Source organism: Planococcus citri, chromosome 4 (assembly GCF_950023065.1).
Source record: "Planococcus citri chromosome 4, ihPlaCitr1.1, whole genome shotgun sequence".
NCBI lineage: Eukaryota > Metazoa > Arthropoda > Insecta > Hemiptera > Pseudococcidae > Planococcus > Planococcus citri.
In genome coordinates, this window is record NC_088680.1 from 37,851,704 (window position 1) to 37,875,806 (window position 24,103).

At 34.1% G+C, this 24,103-nt stretch overlaps 1 protein-coding gene and 1 long non-coding RNA gene across 2 annotated transcripts in view; one reads left to right on the forward strand and one right to left on the reverse strand.

Annotated features, from left to right (window-relative positions):
* LOC135843954 (uncharacterized) overlaps positions 1 to 14,026 on the forward strand; it is a 79,298-nt gene extending 65,272 nt beyond the window's left edge. Inside the window, exon 3 of the long non-coding RNA XR_010558419.1 lies at positions 13,894 to 14,026. This is a non-coding gene — a long non-coding RNA (uncharacterized LOC135843954). The remainder of the gene's footprint in view (positions 1 to 13,893) is intronic.
* Positions 1 to 23,464, reverse strand: part of LOC135843952 (proton-coupled amino acid transporter-like protein pathetic) — a 68,650-nt gene extending 45,186 nt beyond the window's left edge. Inside the window, exons 1-5 of the mRNA XM_065362019.1 lie at positions 22,999 to 23,464; positions 9,239 to 9,340; positions 5,770 to 5,874; positions 871 to 1,021; positions 489 to 610 (exon numbers count right to left, since the gene is read on the reverse strand). Of these exons, the coding sequence (XP_065218091.1) occupies positions 489 to 610; positions 871 to 1,021; positions 5,770 to 5,874; positions 9,239 to 9,309 (449 nt within the window). The 5' untranslated portion in view covers positions 9,310 to 9,340; positions 22,999 to 23,464. The remainder of the gene's footprint in view (positions 1 to 488; positions 611 to 870; positions 1,022 to 5,769; positions 5,875 to 9,238; positions 9,341 to 22,998) is intronic.
* Between the last annotated feature and the right edge of the window lie 639 nt (positions 23,465 to 24,103).

Genomic DNA, 24,103 nt, shown 5'->3' on the forward strand with positions numbered 1-24,103 from the left:
ACGAAGACTATGGTGATGAAATAATGACCCAGCTAATGCACAATGAAATTCTTGGATCGTGCAAGACTTATAGTCAGTGTTAATGTTGAATATAGTCTAACAAAAAAAGGGCTTTGGTTTAATTATGGATTTGAAATCGTCATGAATGATTTATTTTAGTCATTTCAAAATGTCGATTTGACCACCCTTTTTCTATTGAGAACTGATTCATTTATATTCAAGAAAATAAGAATGTTTTAAATATTTTCTATAGGTAAGAAGTCGTTCTATTTTGAATTCTGATTCCCTCCCCTGTCACCACCATGAAAAATGTTGAATGGAAGATCATTTTTTAGAATTTTTCAACATTTAAATTTGGAAGTAAAGGAAATGGATATCCGATGAGTAAAAAATAGTCGATAGGAAGTATAAAGATAGGTGGGCAATGGACATGGGTATACAGTATATACATAAAAGTAGGTACAAAATATAGTAAGCATCTAACTTACCCTGCTAATTTTGAGTATTTTCGTAATCCTGTTGGTCCTGTTTTGAAAGCTACTTCAGCTGTATCGGAAAATCCTAATGATGGTTTTTTATCTCGGATTGATAATATGTGCGAACATTTCACCTGTAAATTAGCATATATGAGTATTTCAGATCGATTATAGTTATAATTATTGAAAAAATGATGGAGAAAATTTAGAAAATTTTCATCTATAGGAAGTAATATGCATAAGCGAGATTAAAATTGAGAAAAAATGATTTGTGAAAAATTGAAAATATTGGTACATAGAACGTTAAGATGAAGTATTAAAAAAAAAAAGATAAATAAAATAAAATGAAACAAATAATGTGAGAGTAAGAAGTAAGAGATGATAATTAACTCACTAATATGGAGACACAATGGGCGCATATTATACCAATAACAACCGTTCCGAAGATACCGAGTATGAGACCACTATTCATAAACGCTCTTGGAACTGCCAATATTCCGGATCCAAAACTTCCTTTGAATAAATGAACAAGAGCGCCGAAATCACTAAAAAAATTTTACAGTTGGAAATATGTTCGCGATATTTTCAGTATGCGAATACGTACGTATGTAAATAATTAATTATAAGATTATGTAAAGTGTAATAGCTGGAAAATTGTTATCATATTCAGCTTGGGTTGGGTATATCTTAACTTTCATCGTGTTATTGGCTGATAACCTCCTCTAGTTTGTTTTCTAAAATGATTATGATATTTTATTCAACGATTTCGAGATGTTGAGGTCTCTAACTACTTATTCAAAGGACCAGCTAAGATTTATATCGATCTAAGATCACAGATGGGTAAATAGATATTTACTCATCTTAAAACTGATAGGTTTCTCTATTTTATAGATTTTGCCCCCTTTCAACTCCGTATGCAGACTTGATAAGTAAAAGGAACTTTGTAAAGTTTTTTTTTCAAATAAAAGTCAGCAAGGGCGATCTCAGTATCCAAGAAGACTCGATCCGATGCTGATGGCGAAACATTTGAACGGTGGCACCACGACACTCGATATTATAGTCGACACCGCACAGTAGGATTTAATGAGGACATGGTTACAGATAGATGAGGTTTTACGATTAGCTATATATTGCTATGTGTTATGAACACGATTACACGACGATTTCCTTTGTATTTTTAATTTTTCGCACGAGGTCGCTACGTAATTTATAATTGCTTAGTGTGTGGTTATAAACGAAGCAGCGCGAGAGACCGAGACTGTGAATGCTGGACAAAGTGCTGATTATAAGAGAATTTTTCAAGTAATTTACATAAATTAGAATTCGAATTGGTGGGTTTAGTTTGATACTTTGAAATAATAAAGGTTGGGGTTGAGTAACGATGGAGGGAAATTGAGTATTTTGGGTTTAATTTGGTAATTTTTGGTTTCGTGTTTTTTGATGGTTTATTAGTGTCTATTTTCTTCTGATAAATAATACAAAACTCATGAAAAATGTTATTTTGAGACTTTTTTTTTTTGGTTGAAAATATGTTACAAAATTTTGTAATCATAATACCGGCTGCTCAATCGATTTTTCGATTAACAATTTTTTTTGAAATGGTTATTTTTTACCTTAAGTTTCCATTTTTTTTTCCTGAAAAAATCTGGTGTCATTCACAGAAGAGAGTCACTCGAACATTTTACGTTTCGTTTCCAAAGAAACCAGGCCAGATGGTGATTTTTTAAAAAATTTTTTATGAATTTTGGCTCAAGCCAAAGAAGCTTATTTGAACGATCACTGTATCTCCCTCCCTTTCCCTCCAACTCAAAAACAATGATGTGGAGTCATTTTGGAGTTTCCAGCAAATTTTCAATTCTTTACAGGAATTTCAAATTTAGATATTGTATAGTCTTAACCTGAGTTTTTCCTACAATAACTTTTGATTGGTGTTTGTTGCTGATCCTCTTGATCATTTTAGGTTGTTTCTCAAAATTCTTTTGAGCATTAAATTATTTTTAAAAAAATACGATTAATTAAAATTCTGGAAACAACCAAATTTAGGCAATTTCGCAGCCTTCAGCGAGCTCTCAATTTTTTCCAATTCACTTTTGAAGTGAAAAGTTGAAGGATATTCAAGTTTGGAGTAGACTTCGATATTCAGTCTGACTGTTAATTACTCGGAAAAAAAGTAATAAATTGCCAAAATTATGTCAAACTTACAAAAATGACTTTTCGAAATTTCGTTTCTTTTTTCTGTTCTTTGGAATTCTAAGCATTTAGCTAACTTCAGCAAAAACATACCCCCCCCCCCCTCCCCAATATACCTATCCATGATTTAAAACTTTTTCCGGAGAGGAGACTTTACACCCACTTTTCTGGTAAAATTGATGAAAATCTGTTCCTAATTTAGTAGTGGTCTTTAAAAAACAAAATGTTGCAATTTTCACAGGTCTGAAGCCTTTAGCAATTTCCTTCATTATTTCATTATTTTTTTTAAACGTGAAAATCGATCAAAGAAGTTGAAAATTTGATTTGTGATTTTCATCAGATTTTGATATTACCTACTTATTAATCTTAAAATTTTAATTTCCAGAAATTTTTTTTCGGACAGAACCCTTCCCTTTTCCCCTTTATGTATGATTACTCCTGAATTTCCGGGAAATAAGTAAAAACCAAATTTTCAGCTGCCCCAATTGATTTCCACACTTTTCAGAAAAAATCCAACAATAGTGGAAAATCGAAATATTTTTGGAAGCTTCCGATTGACTTGAAGTAGGTAAGTTGTAAATTATAGTTCGGTCTAGAAAAAAATATATACTCTCTACTACTTTTTTTACTTCTGTCTTGCTATCCTCTTTTTTTCCAAAATTAAAAAAAAAAAACATTTCATTTAACGTCTTAAAACAATTTTTCATATTCTCGTCATAAAAATCAAAAAATTGACACTTTTCCCCCGTCACCTGAAAAATTGAAACACTGAAAAAATCTCCTGCCAGAAATCTTATTTTTCCATGTTGTCTAGCTTCCTTGATGTACTCGTAGTTAGGAAAGTTTTGAAGTAATCTTTCATCAATAATCCAACTTTTTTGAAATCTTATGTAGTTCGGCATTTCAAATGGTTCCCTAAGATTTTTTGTAAATACTTCTCACTCACGTGCTCTTCCAAAAATACCATCCTGCGTGTAATGCCCGTGAAAATTTATGAAATCGTAAAATTCGAAAAAATCAATAACGAAGACAATTATAAGTACAAAATATGTACGTACTTTTGAGATTCTTCAACCATAAAAAATTCACTTTATAAAAATTTACGAGCTTTGAAAAAATCTCACGACAGAATACACTGAGAAAAATGTATAGTATAAATTACGATAAATGTATAGTAAACGTGCTCCAGTTTTGGAATTATAGTCAAAATTACTATAACTATAGCAAATGAAATACTATAATTATAATAAAAAATACTATAATATAGTAAATATTACCATACATATAGTATTTAATTTACTATAGTTATAGTAATTTCGACTATAATGCCACAACTGGAGCACGTTTACTATAAATTATGATGATTTATACTAAAAAAATTTTTCTCAGTGTACGTAGCCAAAAAACCACGTGAATTAGTGAGGGGGGGGGGGGTACGTACTCTCAACAATCCTAAAATAAGTACTCGCTAAATATCTACTCGTTAAAGTCATAAACGTGATATGTTGAAATTTATTGCACAAATAATCATTTTTCTCTTCGAAATCGTAAAAGTATTTTTCTTTTTTGTGTTTTTTGGAAATTAGCGAAAAATCATAACTTATCCCGAACTGATAAAAATAATGGAAAAAGTGAAATTCTGAATAAGAGCTATAGATACTTCTTAGGTATAACACTGGATGAAAAACTTTTTTCAAATGACGTCATCATCATTAATACATCTCTCTGTCCTCGTAATCTGGCTCAATTTTTTGTTCTTTCGTATTAGATTTCTATGTACTTAATAATTCGATAAAATATCATTTCTTTTCGATAACTGACCCCTTGCTCAATGTAACTGCTCTCCAAAAGGGAGCCATTCTTGAACGAGTTTGTAAAAGAAAAAAAATGACTATCATTAAGTTACTTTATGATACAGAGCCCTCGTACAGCAATTCGCATCATCACGCTGCACGTTCGTCTTATATTCATCATTCCTCGTACCTCACAGATTCAGTTTCGTTTTCAATAAGAAGTATTAGAAGAGAGACTGTACACTAATCTAAGCGTATTACCGCGAGCTGTTTCGTTCTTTTGTACAGCCCTATAGCCTCAACTCGCGTTTTTCGAGCAAAAGAAAGAGAGAGAGAGAGAGAGAGAGAGAGAAGAAAAACAGTGTATACAGACTATGTTCTCTAACACGCCTCAACAATCACTCGACTCGGCTTTCTCATCAAACCGCAATTATTTCGGCACACCTGGTTGAAAAGATTTTTTTACCGTACTTTTGGCCGGCCAGTCATCCGTGCATAAGCTTCGTAAATATTGACAAATTCTCACCGAAAGAGGTACCTATATTCGTAGTATTATTCCAGCGTAAAGTTGAGAGCTATGCACGTAGCTTGGTTTCTAATTATCGCTACCAATAAATACCTACGCGTAAAAAGCAGATTACTATTTTAAACATTCCGTTGCATAACAAAACCATCGAACTAATTGTAAAAATTTACGCGGGAAAATCCCTCGTTGAGAAAGTTTACCTCTCTTGTACAAGTAGGTACATATCGATGAATGAGTACGGCAAAAGACTGATTGGAGCTTCTAGAGGTCGAGAGACTCGATGATGGGATTGTTTCCAGCGATAATTACGTAATTCGTGAAAGGAGTTTGTATCGGGTCGTTGGCGTTTCGTTTCGTCGATGAATTAAATTACCCGAAAAATTCCCCATTACGACGAGTAGGGGTGATTTGTTTGAAATACCGAGCTATGCCCTTGCTAAGAAATTCGCAAAGGTTTCGACAATGATGCCAGCTTGGATCGCGGAAAATGGCGACTATCAGGCAATGGCCAAACAAAGAGAGAAAGATATAGCTGGTCACATGCGGCCATCGGAGGTGATGATAATAATATTTCGCGCACAGAGTCGATAGAAAATAGGTACTAGTATGTAGGTAGGAGTTATTTATAAATATAATTTAGAGATCGCACCAGATCGGCCGACCGAGCGACAGACAGGAAGAGTGACAAAAAAAATCAAAAAAAGAATAGATTGAGATAGAGTACGTCTTGTAGGTGTAATTATTATACATATAAAAGAGAGTTGATTGGTTGCATTATACTCACGATGTACGATGCTGTGTATCTCGATTTGAGAACGGGTCGTAAACTTCGTTGTGATTTCCATTGATTCCATTTTCTTTCTGGTATCCAGCTTCGGTCAATTTTGCACTGTAATGAAGTATAGAAAATGGGTATAAATAATTTTTACATAATAATGTTAAACGATCATTAATTAGAGGAATTGCCCGGTGGAAAAATCCGCTACTATATAAATGGCTTTCTCTATTTACAAAATAATTGTAACTTTTGTCGAGATAGCAGTTCTTTTTATAAATATTTTCGCCAATTATTTAAATCGAGCTGTGCCATCTATAAGAACTTAGATGCTCGTGCGTATAGTGAGTGGAAATCACCGGTCACCGACCACTGGTCACCGTAGGTATGGGATATGCAGTTTTATCAATAGGTATACGAATTTTTCAAGGTAAATAGAACGACAAGCCGGCTACCAGAGTACTAATATCTCGGCTTTGTGGCGTGATGTTACGTGTTATACACGTTATTTATTTATAAAACAGGTATTTTACCTGTGCGATCAAGCATCTAAAAATAAATGATACACATTTCATCGTTGTTGTTGTTTATGCAACATACATTAGGCCTACACCAACACATAGAGGGAAGAAAGACGGAGATGAAAAATGAAAACTATTCATTCGATCTCTTTTTTAAAAAACCGTTTCGTAAGATTTGAAGCATAGAAAAATATCTTCAAATGCCCCAGTAGCCAAACGATTTTTCAGAGTTGAAAAAAAATATCAAAATAAGGTACCTACATTTAATTCTAGACATTTAAAAATATCAATCAGGTATTGTTTTTCAATGATGGGTTGCTAAAATAGAAATTTCGATAAATGTCTATGACTTGGAAAGGAAGAACCATTTTTTAAAATGGATCTATTACATTCTGAAACCATTTTTTATAAGTACCTACTCTCTAAATTTGAAACAGTGAAATTTCACTGTTTCAAATTTAGAGAGTATACCTATAAGTATCTATAAAGTAGGTACATAATTTCATCAATATTTTCGATTTTGTTTTTGTTTTCTCGAATTTTGTTCTAAGTACGCATTATTGTTGATTGATGGATTTTGTGATTTTTTTTTTTAGAAAAGCTCTCGTGTAAAAACCTTTTTCTAAACTCTTCATGTTTTTGATTTTTTTTTCAAAAAATGGTGAAAAAACGTATTGAAAGTTCATTGTTGAGTTCTGTTTTTTTTTTTTTTTTTTTTTTTTTTATAGATCATTTTTTCAACTTTTTTTTTGCTTTCTGAAATATTTTTTCTCTTTTTAAAATTTTTTCGGTAGGTACGTATATTCATTCAACATTAGAAAAATGCTTATTATTTTTTTTATTTTATTTTATTTTACAATTTAGGTCCCTCCAACAGCTAAAGCCAATTACAGGAGACACCATTTATAATTAAAGAGATAAGACTAAGATTTGCTCCAGAGAAATAAGTTTGAGAAATACAAAAATACAAAAGCAAACAAAAAGGAGAAAAAAAACAAAAAAACAAAAAAATAAAACAAATCGAGAAAGTCGTAAAGAGCCAACATTCGCGTCCCAAGTTATTTTCACTATAAGGTGAATTCAGACTGGCCCCTTTACTATACTCTTCTACTCCGATTGAGCTGAAATTTGGCTCAGTGAAAGAGCTTATCACCCAGACCTCAAAAACAAATGTTTAGCCCTCGAAATTGATTTTTCGTTTTATAGCGAATTTCTGAAAATAGGGAAGAGAACCTGGTAGGTATTTTTACAAAAAAAGTGAACATAGAGAGAAAAATCTGAAAATGCGGTTCATCTTAGACCAAAGTTGACCCTCCAACCTCACAAATCGATTGCTACCATTTTCAATCCGATCTAGAGCCTCCAGCATAAGTTGACTTTTCTCCACATTGATTGTGAAAATTGACGACAAACTTTTTATTCTACCACAAAAATAGTTTTTGCTCACATGCATCGCAGAAATTAATTCGATTTTTGAAGCTAAAATGTTAATTTCTGAGGCTTAAAATCACATGTAAAAATTTCTTCTTTGAAGTCAACGTTAAAATCATCGCTATTTTCGAGTTCATACACTAAATTTTAGATCATTTCAACAGGTCACTGGAAACATGTGTGTTCTTATCTCAAAAATCACAAAAAATTGCATTTTTTAAATCTGAAATTTTCATTGTGCAAACCCATTTTTGAAAACAAGGTGTTGTTGAGCTCGTAATACTCAAGAATACCTATGCTGGTGGTTTGTATATTGTGCCACCTGGTTTTGTTGCAGGTTAATAACGTAATTTGTTGAAAAATGCCCAAAAAGAGCAGTTGAAGTGCAATTGTGCAAACGACCCGATGATTTGAATGCATATTTGTGTTGGAGAGCACGCCCTACATAACCCGTTTAATTTTTTTTGCTACCACCACGTTCAGGAAATATTTTTTTGGAGCCCCCCCGCGATTTTGCAACTTGGGATTCAAATTATCAATTCGATCTCCTCTTCCGCAACCCAGATGGATCAAAATTCAGCACAAATTTTTTGCCACCTATAAAGTCCGCACGATTTTTTTTTAGAGCTCTTTTTCGACTTGGCATGTACACTCAGGGCGTTATAATCAAGTTTGGAAGCTGAAGATTTAATTCTGTCATAAGTTTGACATTCCGAATCGATTAAATTCAACGTGATGGGTTTCAACAGTGTATTTTCTTTTGCAAGTTGGAAATCCCAAATTTCAAAAAAAAATCCAAAGTCGTTAATTTTTGCAATTAATTTGAATATTTCAACTTTTTCTGAAGTCTCCAGATCGGTATGGAAATAGTGTCGATCGGTTTGAGAAATTGACTGTATAGTATAGATGAATCAATTTTAAAAGATTTTAAACTCTATGTCTACTCTTTTTTTAGAACACTAATTGATATATACTTATAAATTATTGGTTTATTTCCGCCATTTTCAAACCAAGCATCGGAAAATCAACGTCAACAGCTCAAAATTGGGTGTCTCGGTTTGAAACTTTCAAAGTTGAAAGTATCCACCCTTGACCCCTCCAAACAGCGTTCGTTCCTTTTCATGTTCATAGCATACTTACTTTTCTCCATTCAAACTGAGTCAAGTATTGAAATTCGCTCAAAAAAGCAATACTGCTCACTACGACGCTTTTTTTTTCATGTTTTTCAATTGCGTGTTTTAAAAATCACGTACTTATCTAATTGTCACACTAGATGACATTATTCAAATACCTATCCTATATTAGTAATATGTACATCTATAAAAGAGGTATCCTCAGTATCTACCTGACTTACGTATGCTATGTATTTATACGAAATTGTACCAACCATAATCTCCATGCATAGCCCCTGCCCCTGTCCCTGCCTCAGTTTTGGTGACGCTAACGCCTCAAAAATAATACCCTACTGTACAGTACAGTGTCATTCAAGGTAAAATACGCTATAATACGCACGCATTCTTACTTACTTTGATGCCGTGACCGATTGTAAATCTATTACCGATGAGTTCTTCTCGCTTTTCTCTTGCTTCTCGGCCATCTTAATGTGGTGTGGTTAATGCACTTTTTATCTGAAACAAAGCGAAGAAAAAATTAACGTGCGTTTGTCTTTGTCAGAGAGTACAACGAATGGATTATGCGTACGAGGATGTACACTGAGTAGTGTGTACCTATGTCGATAAGTCACGAAAAAATTCCGATTTTTTTCTCAACCTCTTCAGCTCGACTATGGGGTTGTAATTGTATCGTGATAAGTAAATATTTTGTTGTGTATTTCTATTTAGTTCAGGTGTTACCTAGATATTCTCTTCCCGGTTTGCGAGAGCAAAATGTAAGTACAGTATAACGAAACGTGCGTATGTTCACGAGCTTATAATTGGAGTAAAGAAAGGATGCTGGAATTTGCGGAATATGGGAGGAGGGGAGAGGGAGGAAAATTTATGATTTTTTTTGGCGTATGTTGTTTGAGAAGAGGAAATGAAATGTGAGGGTGTTGATGATCTTCGACATTGCTAATATTTTGAATTTTGAATGGAAACCTTCTGGTGTCCATTTTTTGGCTCCCTAGGTCAGATTTTTAAAGAAAATCGTGATTTAGAGCTACAAAACACCCGTAAAATTCCTCTATTCGTAGAATTCTATGAAATTTCTAGGTACTCTTCAAAGTTTATCGAGGGATCCAACCAAAGAATTTACTCGAGCAATATTGTAAACAAAAATTAAGTCGGAAAATTACGTAATATTTAATTTTTGCGTTTGTATTTTTTTTCGAGAGCTGTTTTGTTCCGAATTTTAATCTCTAATCGATAAATACTCGTAGATTCTTACAAATCGATAGTAGGTAGTAAATCATTATGAGAAATTGACACTCTTGATAAACACCAGAAGGAAAATAACAAAAATTTTATCATTGTGTATTTTGGTGGGAATTTATTCCTATTTTGTCGAATCAATTTTAAGTGCAGTCTTTTGTGTAGTAATTCAAATAACTACTCTTACTAATTTATACGTAGATATCAAAGACGTATTTTTCATTTCGAAATGATGCCCACTCATCGATTTCAGCAATAACAACGATGATTATTTTCCTGTTCCATGGCCCAGTTCAATGTATGAGGCGATTACGTAATAATTGAGGAATGTTTTGGGACATTCGAATGGTTTTTTGTTTATTTATTTTTTCCTTTACGTAATTTCAAAATCAACAATGGTAAGAAATTCAAGAGGAAATGGAGCTTAATGATGATGATGATACGTCTATAAGATGATGAAATCAAGTGTGAAGAAAGTTACTATCGTAGATTTTTTGTAAATAATTGTCAATTTGTAATCTATCCAGGTATATAAGTACGTGTGTTAGGGTCAGGAGGACAGATGTATTGGAAATTACCATTGATCGACTAATGTGATGTATAGGTAAAGTGAAGGTATACGAAACAAATAATTATCGCGAGTTTTTTTTTGATTTTTTCTTCACAAGTTGAATCGTGCGCTGGTGTAGGTAATTTTCCTCGATCCCATGTACCAAAGTACCATACGTACCTATTACGAATTTACCTGAATTAAGACTGGCGTATTGTTTGTACCTATTAATTCGTGTTCTGTACGAAGAACCGGAGTCATTAGGTCTAAGAAGAGTTTGCATGTTTATATTGTTTATTATCTAATTTCTTTTTATTTACTCACTCTACGTTTGTTTGTTTGCTTTTTTTTTGTGACGAGGCTAGGCAGGGGTGCGGTGAACCCCCTACGTCTACGACGAGCGCCCCCCCTAGTACACTTGGATGGCCCCCCTTATCTACAGACCCCCCCCCCCCCCCCGCAACAGAAAAGGAAAGTGCAAAACCAAATTTTTAGGCATGAAAAATCGAAATTAGGTATAGGGACTTTTCTGGAAATTTTTTGTGATACATGATGATTTTATGAAAAGAATGATAAATTTATTGCTCGAGCGAAGCGAGAGCGAAAATTTTTCGAAAAAATGGGTCCCAGAAACGAAAAAACGTCCATTTTTTTCATGTTTCATTTTAAATTTTCGCTGGGGGGCTTGATGGCCTCCTTCGCCACCCCTTGGCTACGCCACTGAAAATATCATCAAAAGCCAACTGGGATCTACCATGCTTGATAATTGGCTCTCTTTGCATGGTGATTTTGTGTTTGAAAAGCGATGAGGATTTCTAACCAAGAAATGATAAAACAGCTGGCAATTTAAATCTAAGGCTTATTCGCGTATCTTGTCAAAAAAATTATATACTTCTGTGTACCTATTAAAGTTTCATATTCTGATCTTTGATTTGTATGAAAAGTACCCAATAAAATTTTGAGATCGAAAAAAATTCATGTCTTAAGTATGTAAAAAAATTGAGGAGGGGGTTCTATTCCAATGGGGGGCTTACAAGCACAAATACCAAGTACCTAAATCCAATAGTTTCAAGGAAAAGTTCCAAGTTTTGAAGTTGTCGTGTTTTTTTTTACAAAAGAGAAGCTGCATAATTCAAAAAATGGAGGGGGGGGGTCCGTTCAGATGAATGGCGTCTCATTTTGAAATCTAAGGTTTATTATTCGCGTATCTTGTTAAAAAAATGATTACATGAATACTTCTGCATACGTGTTTAATTTTTTGTCAATTTTTTTACTTTTGGTTTTGACTTGTATGAAAAGTAATGACATTCGAGATTTAAAAAAACGTAAAAAAATTGAGTGGAGGGGGGGTCTATTCTGAATGGGGGGGCTCATTCAGATTAGGGGGGGGCTTACACTTTTGGCACAAACATCAAATAAATTAAATAATTTTAAGGAAAAGTTCCAAGTTAAGAAGTTGAAGTTTTTTAAAGCAGCAGAGTGATATAAAAAATGGTTGAGTGTGGGGTGGAAGAGGGCTATTTTGATTGGGGGGGCTTAACATTTTTGCCTCAAGTATTAATATATCCACTGATTTTGAGTTGAAAGTTCTGAGAACTACATTTATTAGCAAAAAAATATAATTTTTAAAAAAACGGCCCCCCCTAAATCGTCAACGACGAATCGCTCGTCAAGAATACCCTATCACCGCACCCCTGAGGCTAGGTATACGTAAACGTATTGTTAGCAAAATGTTTCCGGCTGTTTTGCGTAGGTGTTTAACTAATTTGAGTGATGAGTAAAAAGGGAAGGGAATAGTACATAGGTGAAGGATGTAGCGAGAAGTGGAAAAAAATTCATACTTGTAGCAAAGTTCAATGAAATGATGCAGCACTCGTAATTTTTGTTGAAATTGAATTACTACACTGAAGTTGGGTGGAACTGAATGAAATCAGTCAATTATGAAAAAGCAACTTCTTTTCTCATAATTTTATCAATAAATACGAATTATTAATTTTTCGCACGTTGCTTTCAATCGAAGTGCCGATTACGGAAAAGTTTAATCGAGACCACTCATCTCAGAGGAGGAAGAGGAGCTTCTTTTGATAAAATCGTCAATTCGTGGTGTTGAAAAATCTTTTCTTATAATTTTATCAATAAATACGAATCATTAATTTTTCGCACGTTGCTTTCAATTGAAGTGCAGATTTTACGGAAAAATTTAATCGAAACCACTCATCTCAGGGGAGGGAAAGGAGCTTCTTTTGATAAAATCGTGAATTCGTGGTGTTGAAAAATATTTTCTTATAATTTTATCAATAAATACGAATCATTAATTTTTCGCACGTTGCTTTCAATTGAAGTGCAGATTACGGAAAGTTTAATCGAGACCACTCATCTCAGAGGAGGGGGAGGAACTTCTTTTGATAAAATCGTGAATTCGTGGTGTTGAAAAATCCCCCAACTTTTTTTCAAAAATTGAAAATGCATTAAAAAATGTTTTTCCCAATTTATTGTTTAAGGTAAGAAAAAATCGGAATTGATGGTAAAAATGCTGTGAAAAAGCTAAACTTCTTGGCTGATTAGTTGTAGGTACAATTTAAAAAAATAGAATTTTCAAAAAAACTACTTGTCAAAAGGAGAGGAGATAAAAATCTGAAAAACACCTCCAAGTGTTGAGAATTTTTTTTTTGGAGAGCGAGAGATAAAGATCAAGTCGGAAAATACTCCTCGAAGGTGCTCTTTGGGGTGGGGTGGGGGGTTGATTTTGAGATTTCATGAGAAACCCTAAAATTATAATATTTTGTTACTGGCGACCTGTTTCCCTAGAAGGAAGGGGGGAGGGGGGAGGCTAGCGGTGAAGCAGATCATGTTGTGACGACACATGGAGGAAAAGACGTAAGAGTTACAAATGAAATTTTCTAGGAGAGCTTTTGCAAAATTTTCTGAACTTCAATTTATCAATGTTTGCTGTGCTCACTTTAAAGCATTGTATCTTCCTCAAAAATGATTTTGGAGGCATGGAACCACTTTCATTCCATTTCTTCTCGATTTTTTTTCACGTCAATTTTGAGAAAAATTCTAGAACAATATGAAAATCAGTATTTTTTCTTTGAAAATTCAAGTTTTGAACTTTAGCTGTACATATCCACACGATTCTGTAATTCGAAAGCAATTTTTTTTTTGATGATGCTTTTTTACAAACATTTGTAATTTTATTGGATCATTCGCGAATCTTTCAACGAACGGTTTTTACGAGTAATCCGATATTTTTTATTTTCAGATTGCAGTCCATTATGTTTGATTGAATCAATTGGAAAATCCTGTACATCGACTCCCTGACAGAACGCAAATCATTTCGGAATACACGGTCTTTCGCGAACGATTTTTTCAGAAAATGAAACAGAACGTAAACCCAGGTAACTTTTTTTTTACAGTGTCTTTAAAATAGGATTAATTGTTCGCCGAACGAATGAGCCATTCAAAAAGCATTTTCACATAATGTATTCAAAAATCCATATGGCAGCATTTTTTTTCAAACTCCAAAATAATCATTTTGGAAATCAGTGACGTTATCAGGATTTTCTCAAAAGGGAGCAAAACCAGATTTTTAGGTGTGAAAAATCGAAATTAAACGTAATTTTCTGCAAACCTTCTGTGACGTGTGACAATTTTACGAAAATGAAGGTGAAGAGAGCGAAAATTTTTCAAAAAAATAATTCCAAAGGAAGAAAAAACGTCCACTTTGCACGTTTCATTTTAAATTTTCGCTCGCAGGGAGGGCAATGGCCCTCTTCTCTTCCTTGGCTACGCCACTGTTTGAAATGGCCAAAATCGCTCGAAATTGAAATATTTGATGTGTGTTTGCTAGAGAAGTACACTGAAATGAAAACTGCCTGAAAAAAAAGTTGATGATGACGAATTTTTGTTGAAATATCCAAAAATTGGAGCAATTTTTGACGTTATATCAGAAATATTCAGAAGTCGTTCAATTCCATAATTCGATTTTATGAAATGCAAACTACATATTTTTCATTCCAAATGTGTCCAAAGTTTTCCTAATATGCTGTGATCGCACTCTTCCGGTCCTGTGGAGTGATTTTTTTCGAAATGAACTTATCAAAATTTGAAAAAAGTAGGTATTTTTTAATCGAACCCCTTCATCTCTCCATAGTCTCCTCCCCTCCATTCCAATCTCTGATATAATTTCAGAGGTGATATGCTTTATTTTTCCCATGATTTCTGCGCTGTATGAACGATGTTTAATTGTTTATCTACGAGTATTGTCGTCCAAACTGTAGCTCACTGCTTTTCATTTCCGTGAATTTTTCTCAAGTGCTCGTAATTTGAAAATCAATTGAGCTGACAGAGTAGGTATAATGGTATATCTGTAATATTCTGAGAAATTTTCTGATGAAATATGTAGGGCTACTTGCATTTTATTGCAAAATTGCCATAAGTACATTTATGAAGTAAAACTTTGAAGGTGGGAACGTCAAACAATTACGGATGAAGGACCTAATGAGTATAACTTACCTATAAAAAAATTAATTTTTACAGCTGATTTTAAATTTTATCAACTGACTAATTCCTACCTACCTAAAAAATTTCAGTGTTTAAGATTCTTCACGGGATAATATCAGACCAAAGAATACTTACATTGATCTATCAGTTTGAAAGAAAATAAAAATAGAAAAGTGTTCGTTTCAACGCGAATTCATTTTATGACTTTTGAAATTTACACTTCCATATTTTGCTGCTTATTTACGAGTAAGTGAATTGACTAATTTTCTATGAAACTAAGACCAGCGTATTTTTCTTCTTATATCAATACACATGCGATTAAGATTACAGATTTGCTTTGTGGTTAACTGCTTGTTAAGTACCTGGTACCTCTACCTAAAATACACCCGCGTATACCAACTAAGTACTTGTAAACTTCTACATCATTGGGGTAAGGCTGCACTTTGGGCACTCGCAGGATTAACAATGGATAATTGATAGCTAATTCTCATTTACGAATCGACAACGATATCAAAGTACTCGTAGGTATTTCATGAAGTGGTTTTTTAAACGAAGCTGTCGAATAATGTCTTGAAAACGTCATAATTGATGGCGAATTTTTCAACTTTGAAGTTATTTCTACTCATATACTAGGTAGAGGTACATACGAGTTGTTGGTACACACGAATCACACGATAAACGTTATTTCCTGCTTTTTGCGCAATTAGAGTGCCTATTATATTTGAGGTGAGTACATAGGCATTCTTCTCTTATTCGTAGAAAATGGAAGGTTTTTGTCGAGCGAACTGCGCGAGCAAATATTTATGCTAGATCGGATTTCTAGTCGGTTGTGTGCCCACTTCCCATATACCTAGAACCTACAGTGTTTTGAAAAGCTTGCGATATTATCAATTATCGCGATGATGCCAGATAAAGCACATTGGAGAATATTTCTGTAGTATGAGCGTTTTACATTGTAGTACGTCTACTCGTACCTACGTACCATTGGATTAATTATGACGCAGACTGCAATACTGACAGCGATGCGATTATTTCGTATTCGTATCATTGTTTTATAAATACCTACCTATTATTCGTTTATTATTTTTCATTTTATCATTTTTCATTAACTAAATTTATAGTTTTGATGCCGAGTTCTTTTTTTTATTTTTTCGTTTTAAATACGTCGCAGTCATTGAATTTGAAGTCGAAATGTAAGCGAAAATTTTTATAATTGATTTTCAATTGGTCTGTTTCAAGGTTGTGTGAAATTTTCGACTCGTGTGATATTGTGTTTTGTATGTTGAATGCATTTTAGAGAAGTCACGAAGCCTGAGGGGAGCTTTGTTTTGGATGGAAATGTCGATTTGTCGACGCCATAGTTGAATTTTTTTTCGAACGATGGTTTGTTTATGCGATTATTTAAATCAACAGAATGAGTTGACGGAAATGAATTTTAGCTGTTTTGCAACATAGTTTTTCATTTTTCCGGTTAGAATCTGATTTACTGTTTATTTTTATTTTATGGAAATTTTCAAAAAATGAGTTTTGTCTTTTTGAGTATTTTGAAAAACCTTAAGGTACTTACAAAAAATGAGAAAAAAAATAATAATAAATGAGTGAGCTCTACAAGACATATTTCCAATTTGGAATCAAAAACGATAAATCATGGTTATATTTGGGTGGACTGAAAAAAAGGAGAAAGTCTGCAATGTCTGCATTGAAAGGCAGACTATCCAGAAAAATTTTGAGCTCCGTAGCTAAAGGTACTGTAGAGGGAGCTAATCTAGAGGTTCTGAAAATAGGTCATTTTTGAATGGTACGTCTACGTATATTACATATTTTTGGATTTTTTGACCGGTGCAAAACATCAGTCACCATCCTAAAATGGGTGATTTGAGTTCTATTTCCAGATCGACTTTGAAATCGAGTACCTGCACTAGTCCCCTATGAACGACTTGAAGATTGGTGGATGGCAAATATTTCAAGTTCATTAAAAATGAATTCTATCGTGGAAAAACGAATGCTAGATTCGTTCTCAGAGGGTCGAAATACCCCGATAAACATATTTTTTCAATTATTCTGATGGAATTTTCAAAATTCATATTTTTTCAATAAGCCCCTAAACAGTGACTCTACTTTGAAGACCCCTAGCTCAGTACCATGCTCATCAACTAAGGAACTATACATTTTTCTGAGTCATCTCCCACTCTAAAGGGAATTTCCTCGCCAATTTTCGTCAAAGTCCAGATTTTTTTCATGCCGGATTTTGAAATATGAGTATGACTACCTTCCTGATAAGGTAATGTCTTCGTCGAATTTGAAAAAATCACATGTGTGAGAAAATGGGAAACTTCAAGGTGACGTCAACATTGGCCATTTTCGTGCACTGATTTATTATCGAGTAAGAATTTCCGTCAATAAAATCTGAGAAAAATAAATTTTTTACCTTAAAAAAATTATATTGGCTATGATTGCACATAAAAGTAACGTCATGTCGCTGTAGTCAACCTGGGAAAAAACCAAACACCTCTAAGTACGTGCTACTTTAATTGAAATCAACTCGGTGATTGATTTGATTACGGATTGGAAATTAAAAACGAGGGAAAAATTCGAGACTGTTTTTAAAATGGGAAACAAGGATTGAAAAGTTGCAGATCGCGAAAATCAATTTTTTTTCAAATTGATGAAAATTTACAGTATTTTTATGGGGCATTTGTAACTCAAGACGAAGTACCTCTGTGAATTTGATGAAAATCCAAAGCATGTTTTTTTTCAATCCACCCTGATGTTCATCTTCATAATTAATTTTGCTCACACGATCGGACGATTTTATGATAGGTAATTATTTCTCTTTTGTAGCCCAATGGTTCCAACTCTCTTGGTCCAGCGATAAACCCCCCAAGGACGATAAATGATTTGATACCTACTTAATACTATTGTATTGTACAATTACTTCAAATACGTAAAGAACACGGTGCAATGCGGAGTAATTATTCGAATAAACTACCTATTGAAAATACATAATTGAAGTGCAATTGTTAGGTATATTTAGTTCACAGTAGGCGAGTGTACTTATAGTTATTATGCAAAATACGTCAGCAAATTAAATCATCAAAATTTACGAGCATTTACGAACTACGATTTGCGAACTATAATATTGTAATATTGTATGTACCAGTATTGTAGTTTGTGCGAGAATAATTGCGTCAAAATACACAAACATTTAATTGATACTGCACGTAGAATTTTTTTCTCCTCAAAATATGTGAGTACGTAGGTAGGTATGTGGATTACGAGTACATATACCTATGTAGATATTTTAGAGGGAGGATTGTACGAATGTTGTATAGTTACCATTTTTAGCCAGCGATAAGTAATTAATAAGTATAATTGGTTTATGAGACTTTGCGCGCTGATTTATTATTACCTTCGAGTAATTAAACATGCTGGCTTAATGCTGTAGAAGTTTATATGCACTTATTGCTATGCAGATTACATACGTACGATGAGACAATGTAGCTTGTATATTTATTAGTTCGGTGTGAGTATTACTGCCTCAGTTTAACAATGAAAATTTTCAAAATATAAAAATTAATGCCTCCTTGAAATTTTATTTTTAAAATTTAAACGTCATATTGTATTCAGATTTGGCGCCAAAATTTTGCAAAGTTCGTATAATAGGCATTATTTTGCATGCAGCGTGATATTAAGTTTTGATAGGATAGGACCCATAAGTGACTAGAAAATTCGGATCTTATGCAGGCGAAAAAATCACAGATGAGCCTGAAACACTTCTCAAAGATATTCTTCAATTATTATTCTTGCTCTATTCGAATTGGCTGTCTACGAGTCCTATTATTACAACAACACAAGAATTCAGTGGGGAGGAGTAATAAAGTATCTTGATAAAGTGGAATTTTTCAGAATCGAACTTCAGACTTCAAAACACGCAACACCCTAAAAAATTTCAGGAACTTTTATTCGTCTTTTAAACTCTTAGGAATGTTTTTGTTGAAATTTATATTTCATGATTATATTATTAATGAAAAGTACCTATCAAGATTTGATCTGAATGAGATAGACAGCTCTGTAGAATTTTTTAAAGAGTAGAAAATTCGAAAATCCGTGAGAAAATTCTCCAAATCTACCTCGACACCTCCCTCTTCTCAAAACAACTATGGCAATTTTTGAACTGGTCTGGAAAGCCACCAGCAGTTTTTGGATTTCTTGATTAATCGTTGGACGGAAAAATCCAAAAATGTTACGTAGACTCCAGATCGACTCAGAACTATCATCGGTCGATTTAAAGGGGAGAGAATGATAAGAAATAGTGCATTCTCCTTCAATTTGGTGATTTTTAAATATTTTTCTGGGGCTTGGCATTTTAAAAAATTCATGGAAATTCGGACATTGAAATTCTGCTTGGTGGTTCGTTTTTCGATGCGTTTTGCGGTCTTAATTCAAAATTTTATGTCTTTCTATTTGTTAGGGAATTTCTCTTTTCGTAAATTACTGATATTTCTTCAAAATTGCCTCGACAATGAAAATATGAAACTCTAAGATTTTTCATAATAGATTACAAGTCTTTTTTTTTCAAAATTTCCCTGTGATGCCCCAAATTTTGAAAATAGTGACCTTTAAACTTTTAAGGCATGAAAATCTTGGTGCTGAAAATAATGACCCCCCCTCCACCTCCCGTACTGGAAAATATTTAGAACAATTTTATTGGAGAGAAAAGTCAGATTCTGAAAACGTAGGTGTGAAATTTCATCCCAAGTTGGAGGATCCGACTTGAAAATTCTGGGCCCATTTCTCCTTCAATTTTAGAAACTGACTGTAATATCAAAGAACCTCTTTTATTAGCCACAGAAATTTGTTTCTGAAACTGCGCTAAAAAAAATTCATTTGATTATTTGTGAAAAAATTAATAAAAAATTTGTTCTTCATAATTTCTCAAATAAATGAACTTCTCACATTTTGGAATAAACGAATCGCAGGGAAAAACTGTCGCTGATGAAATAAAATACGAAGAAAAATGCATGATCATAATCTTCCTAGAAGTTATTGAAATCGTGATCGCAAAAATTATTTTTCAAATTTCGGGAAAAAAATGCACAATATTGCAATTTAGAATAAAAACTGAAAAGATTTCCATGCGGTAATTAGGTATTAGTTATCATAAAAATAACTCGCTGATAAGAGAATAGCATATCCGTAATACGAATTGAATGTTCATATCCGGCATGGCATGGCATTTGTATGATGTAATATTATTGATCCAATACTAAGAATCAAATTTGCCGATGCTACGTTAATTTTTTCTCATGAAAATTAGTGTTTCGTGTTGATAAGCAGTTAAGTATGTGATGATTTGTATGCTGAATTTACATTCTAAATATCCCGTGTATTTATATTTACATTACTCTTCATTAATTACTAATTATACGCGAACGCCGGACACCGGACGTATTTGAAGTCCTCATACTTAGTTATTCGTAAATGGAGCATTTTTTTTTTGTAGAGGAAAGGCGTTATTTCGATAGGATTTCATCACTCAAAATAATTCGTCATCCTAAAACTCAAATTATAGTGGAAATTTTTGGAGGAGGTTCGATCGATTTAAAATTTTGTTAGAATGGATTTAAAAAAAAAAAACAGATCTCGGATTTTTGACCAAATTCCTGTATGATCTTCAAAGTGTACTTACTGAGTCATTTCCAAAAAACTCGGTTCTTGAGTGATTTGTGCAGGGTGACTAAAACTGGTATTGGATTTCAAAGTCAATGGGCCAGAGAAGTTTGGAAATTCAAAACGCAACTGTTTTGAAGGGGGTGGAGGTGACTGGAGTTTTGCATAGTTGACACCCAGAAATGCCATAAACGACTTTTTTAAAAAAATGACTACTTTGAGAACCCTTAGATCAGACCCTTGAGAGGGGTGGGAGGCTCAAAATTTTTCTGAGAAGTCTTCCACTCAAAGTGAACTTCCTCGCCAATTTTTTTCAAAATCAATGTTGAGTACGATTTATTGTCTTACAAGGGAACCTCTTGAGGTGTCACACTCCGATTTGAACGGGACCACGATTTTTGGAAAGAGCATAGTCTAAAGCCCCCAAAACCAAGTTTTCAGCTGCCCAAGTTCATTTTTCGATTTTTGGCGAATTTTTGAAAATTCAAAATTGACTGTTTTTGGCGATTTATGCCTTTTTTTTAAAAGTACGTACTTGATCAGTAAAAATGGTCAAAATGAGTCCCAAAACCAATATTAATTACCTAAGTCCAAATTTCATCATTTCCAGCCATTCTGGAGCCTCCAGCACGATTTTTCAATTTCTCCAGAATTTTGAATTTGCTCCAGAATGCGTGAATATGAAGTTGGGCAGCTAAAAATCGAGTTGTATATTACACTCGACTTGTTTAACGAGTTTATCCACATTTGAGCCGATTTTGAGAGGCACCTCAGAAGTGGATTTTTGATCAGCTTTTTTCAAAATTAAAAAATCTAAAAAATCAAAAGTTTCCCGTTTGTGTGGGAATTTTTGAAATCCACGCGAATCGCTGTATTTTGTCCAAAACTAACCCCCCAAATCCAAATTTCACAATTTCCAGCCATTCTGGAGTCTCCAGCGCGATTTTTCAATTTCTCCAGAATTTTGAATTTGCTCCAGAAGGCGTGAATATGTATGCAGTTGGGCAGCTAAACATCGAGTTGTGTATTATACTTCACCTGTTTAACGAGTTTATCTACATTTGAGCCGATTTTGGGAGTGACACCTCAAGAGTGTTTTTTTGAGGTGTCACTCTCGCTCCAAAACAGCTGGAAATGGTAGAATTTGCGCTTCGGGGGTTAGCTCTTGAAGAAATACAGCGATTCGCACAAATTTCAAAAATTTCCTCACAAACGGTTATCTTTTGATTTTTTTGATTTTTTAATTTTAAAAAAAGCTGGTCAAAAAACCACTCTTGAGGTGTCACTTCCAAAATCGGCTCAAATTTAGATAAACAGAATGGCTGGAAATGATGAAATTTGGACTTGGGTAATTAATAGTGGTTTTGGGACTTATTTTGATCATTTTTACTGATCAAGTACGTACTTGAAAAAAAAGCATAAATCGCCAAAAACAGTCAATTTTGAATTTTCCAAAATTCCCCAAAAATCGAAAAATGAACTTAGACAGCTGAAAACTTGGTTTTGGGGATTTTAGACTATGCTCTTTCCAAAAATCATGGTCCCGTTCAAATCGAAGTGTGACACCTCAAGAGGTTCCCTTGTTAAAACATTTTATAAATATGAAAAAAAAAAATTGAAATTTGAAATGTAGGTAATTTTTGATTTTCCCTTATCACCCAGGTCCCACCATTTTGAATTTTCGACAAAACCATCCGCCCCAGTCATCATCACTCGAAGATTTAGTTTCCAAAATTTGAGCTATCAATGATATTGATTATCAAAAAATTTACAAGTGTAAGAAGTTATCGAGTAGAATACCCGAAGAAATTACAAACGAATCGAGAAACTGGGCAAAGAGGACGTTGCACGAGACGCGAATTCTATTTTTAAGGACACGACGAAGCGACGAGTACGAACGTTATGTAGAAACTAGATTACCGGATTGGTCGAATGAATTATATGTGTGTGATGCATTTCGAGAGTCGCGTCCTGGAATCGGTCCAAAATTGAGAGAGAAACAGAAAGAGCGAGAGGAAAATAAAAACAAACGAGAAAATAATCATCGAAGATTTCTGAAGTGAACCATAGAAAACGAGAATACGCGATCTACATTATATGCACTAAGTAAATACTTGTGTATATTTGAATTCAAGTTGAAAAATATGAATAAATTAAATAAATAAATAATGAAAATAAAACCGATACAACATACCTGCAAAATGATCACAAGATAATGGAAACATATACACAAAACGATAACTACCGACGGCCAGTACACTTGAAATGATCGAGAAAATGAAAATCGGATCGATACCGAAAATGAATGGAAAAAATTGACGCGAATCAGCGAGACGCGATACGAATCGAAATTTCGCCGGAAAATAGCAAATCAACGCGCGCACTAAAGCTCCGGTAGCGGTCGCGAACGCGAAGATGCGATCAAGATCAAAGACGATGCAACTTTTATAAATTTTTATTGCTCCTGCTGCAGATCGGAGATTCGGGCGATTCGAAGTACTAAAACGAACTGGTTGCGGAGACGATATTTATACGACGGACGCGTCCGTACACTGACACACACGCCTGATAATAATAATCCTGCTAGACGGACTGGTAACCGAAAAAAAAGTTGACTCGGTGAAGTGCACGTGAACAATAACGGAGAGTTTGTACGTTCGAATTACATATAAGTAGTAAAATTGTCGGTCTTATCAAGTGCCGAGGGCGGGAGCGGTCCGGGGAGTCGCGGTGGTGGTAGCAGGCAACTTTGAGCTGTACGTGTAGACGTACATACTAGGTAAGGTACATGTGCAATACGGTGGTGACAATGAAGCTTACTTGTACGTAAATATATAATACATATGATGATTTATTGGCAGCTTTGAGCTTATGCTAGTGCAATTTTATCATCATAAGTATCGAAATTTCCCAATACCCCCTCTTCCCTGTACCACTTTGAAGACTCAACTCATTGTCTGATTATAGGTAGCATGCTCTTTGCTCACTTACTCAATTTCGGTGGAAATCGTCATCGCAGCATGATTTTCATTAGTGGGTACTTGACGACCCTGTCGATGCAAATACTCGACTGCAAGCAATGCAGATGTACAAGTACAAGTATCGATGGTGATGATTATGTAATGCATATGCACTTATTCTGTCTCGTTATTTCGGTACGTTTGGCGCGAGTGGTCGCGAGTGAAGACGGCGAAGTAGACGGCAACCACAACGACAAGTTCATGATGCGAGATATTACTTTCGGAAGACGACAGGGAGGATGATGGGGGATACCGATCAACCGAAGACGCTGCGACGAC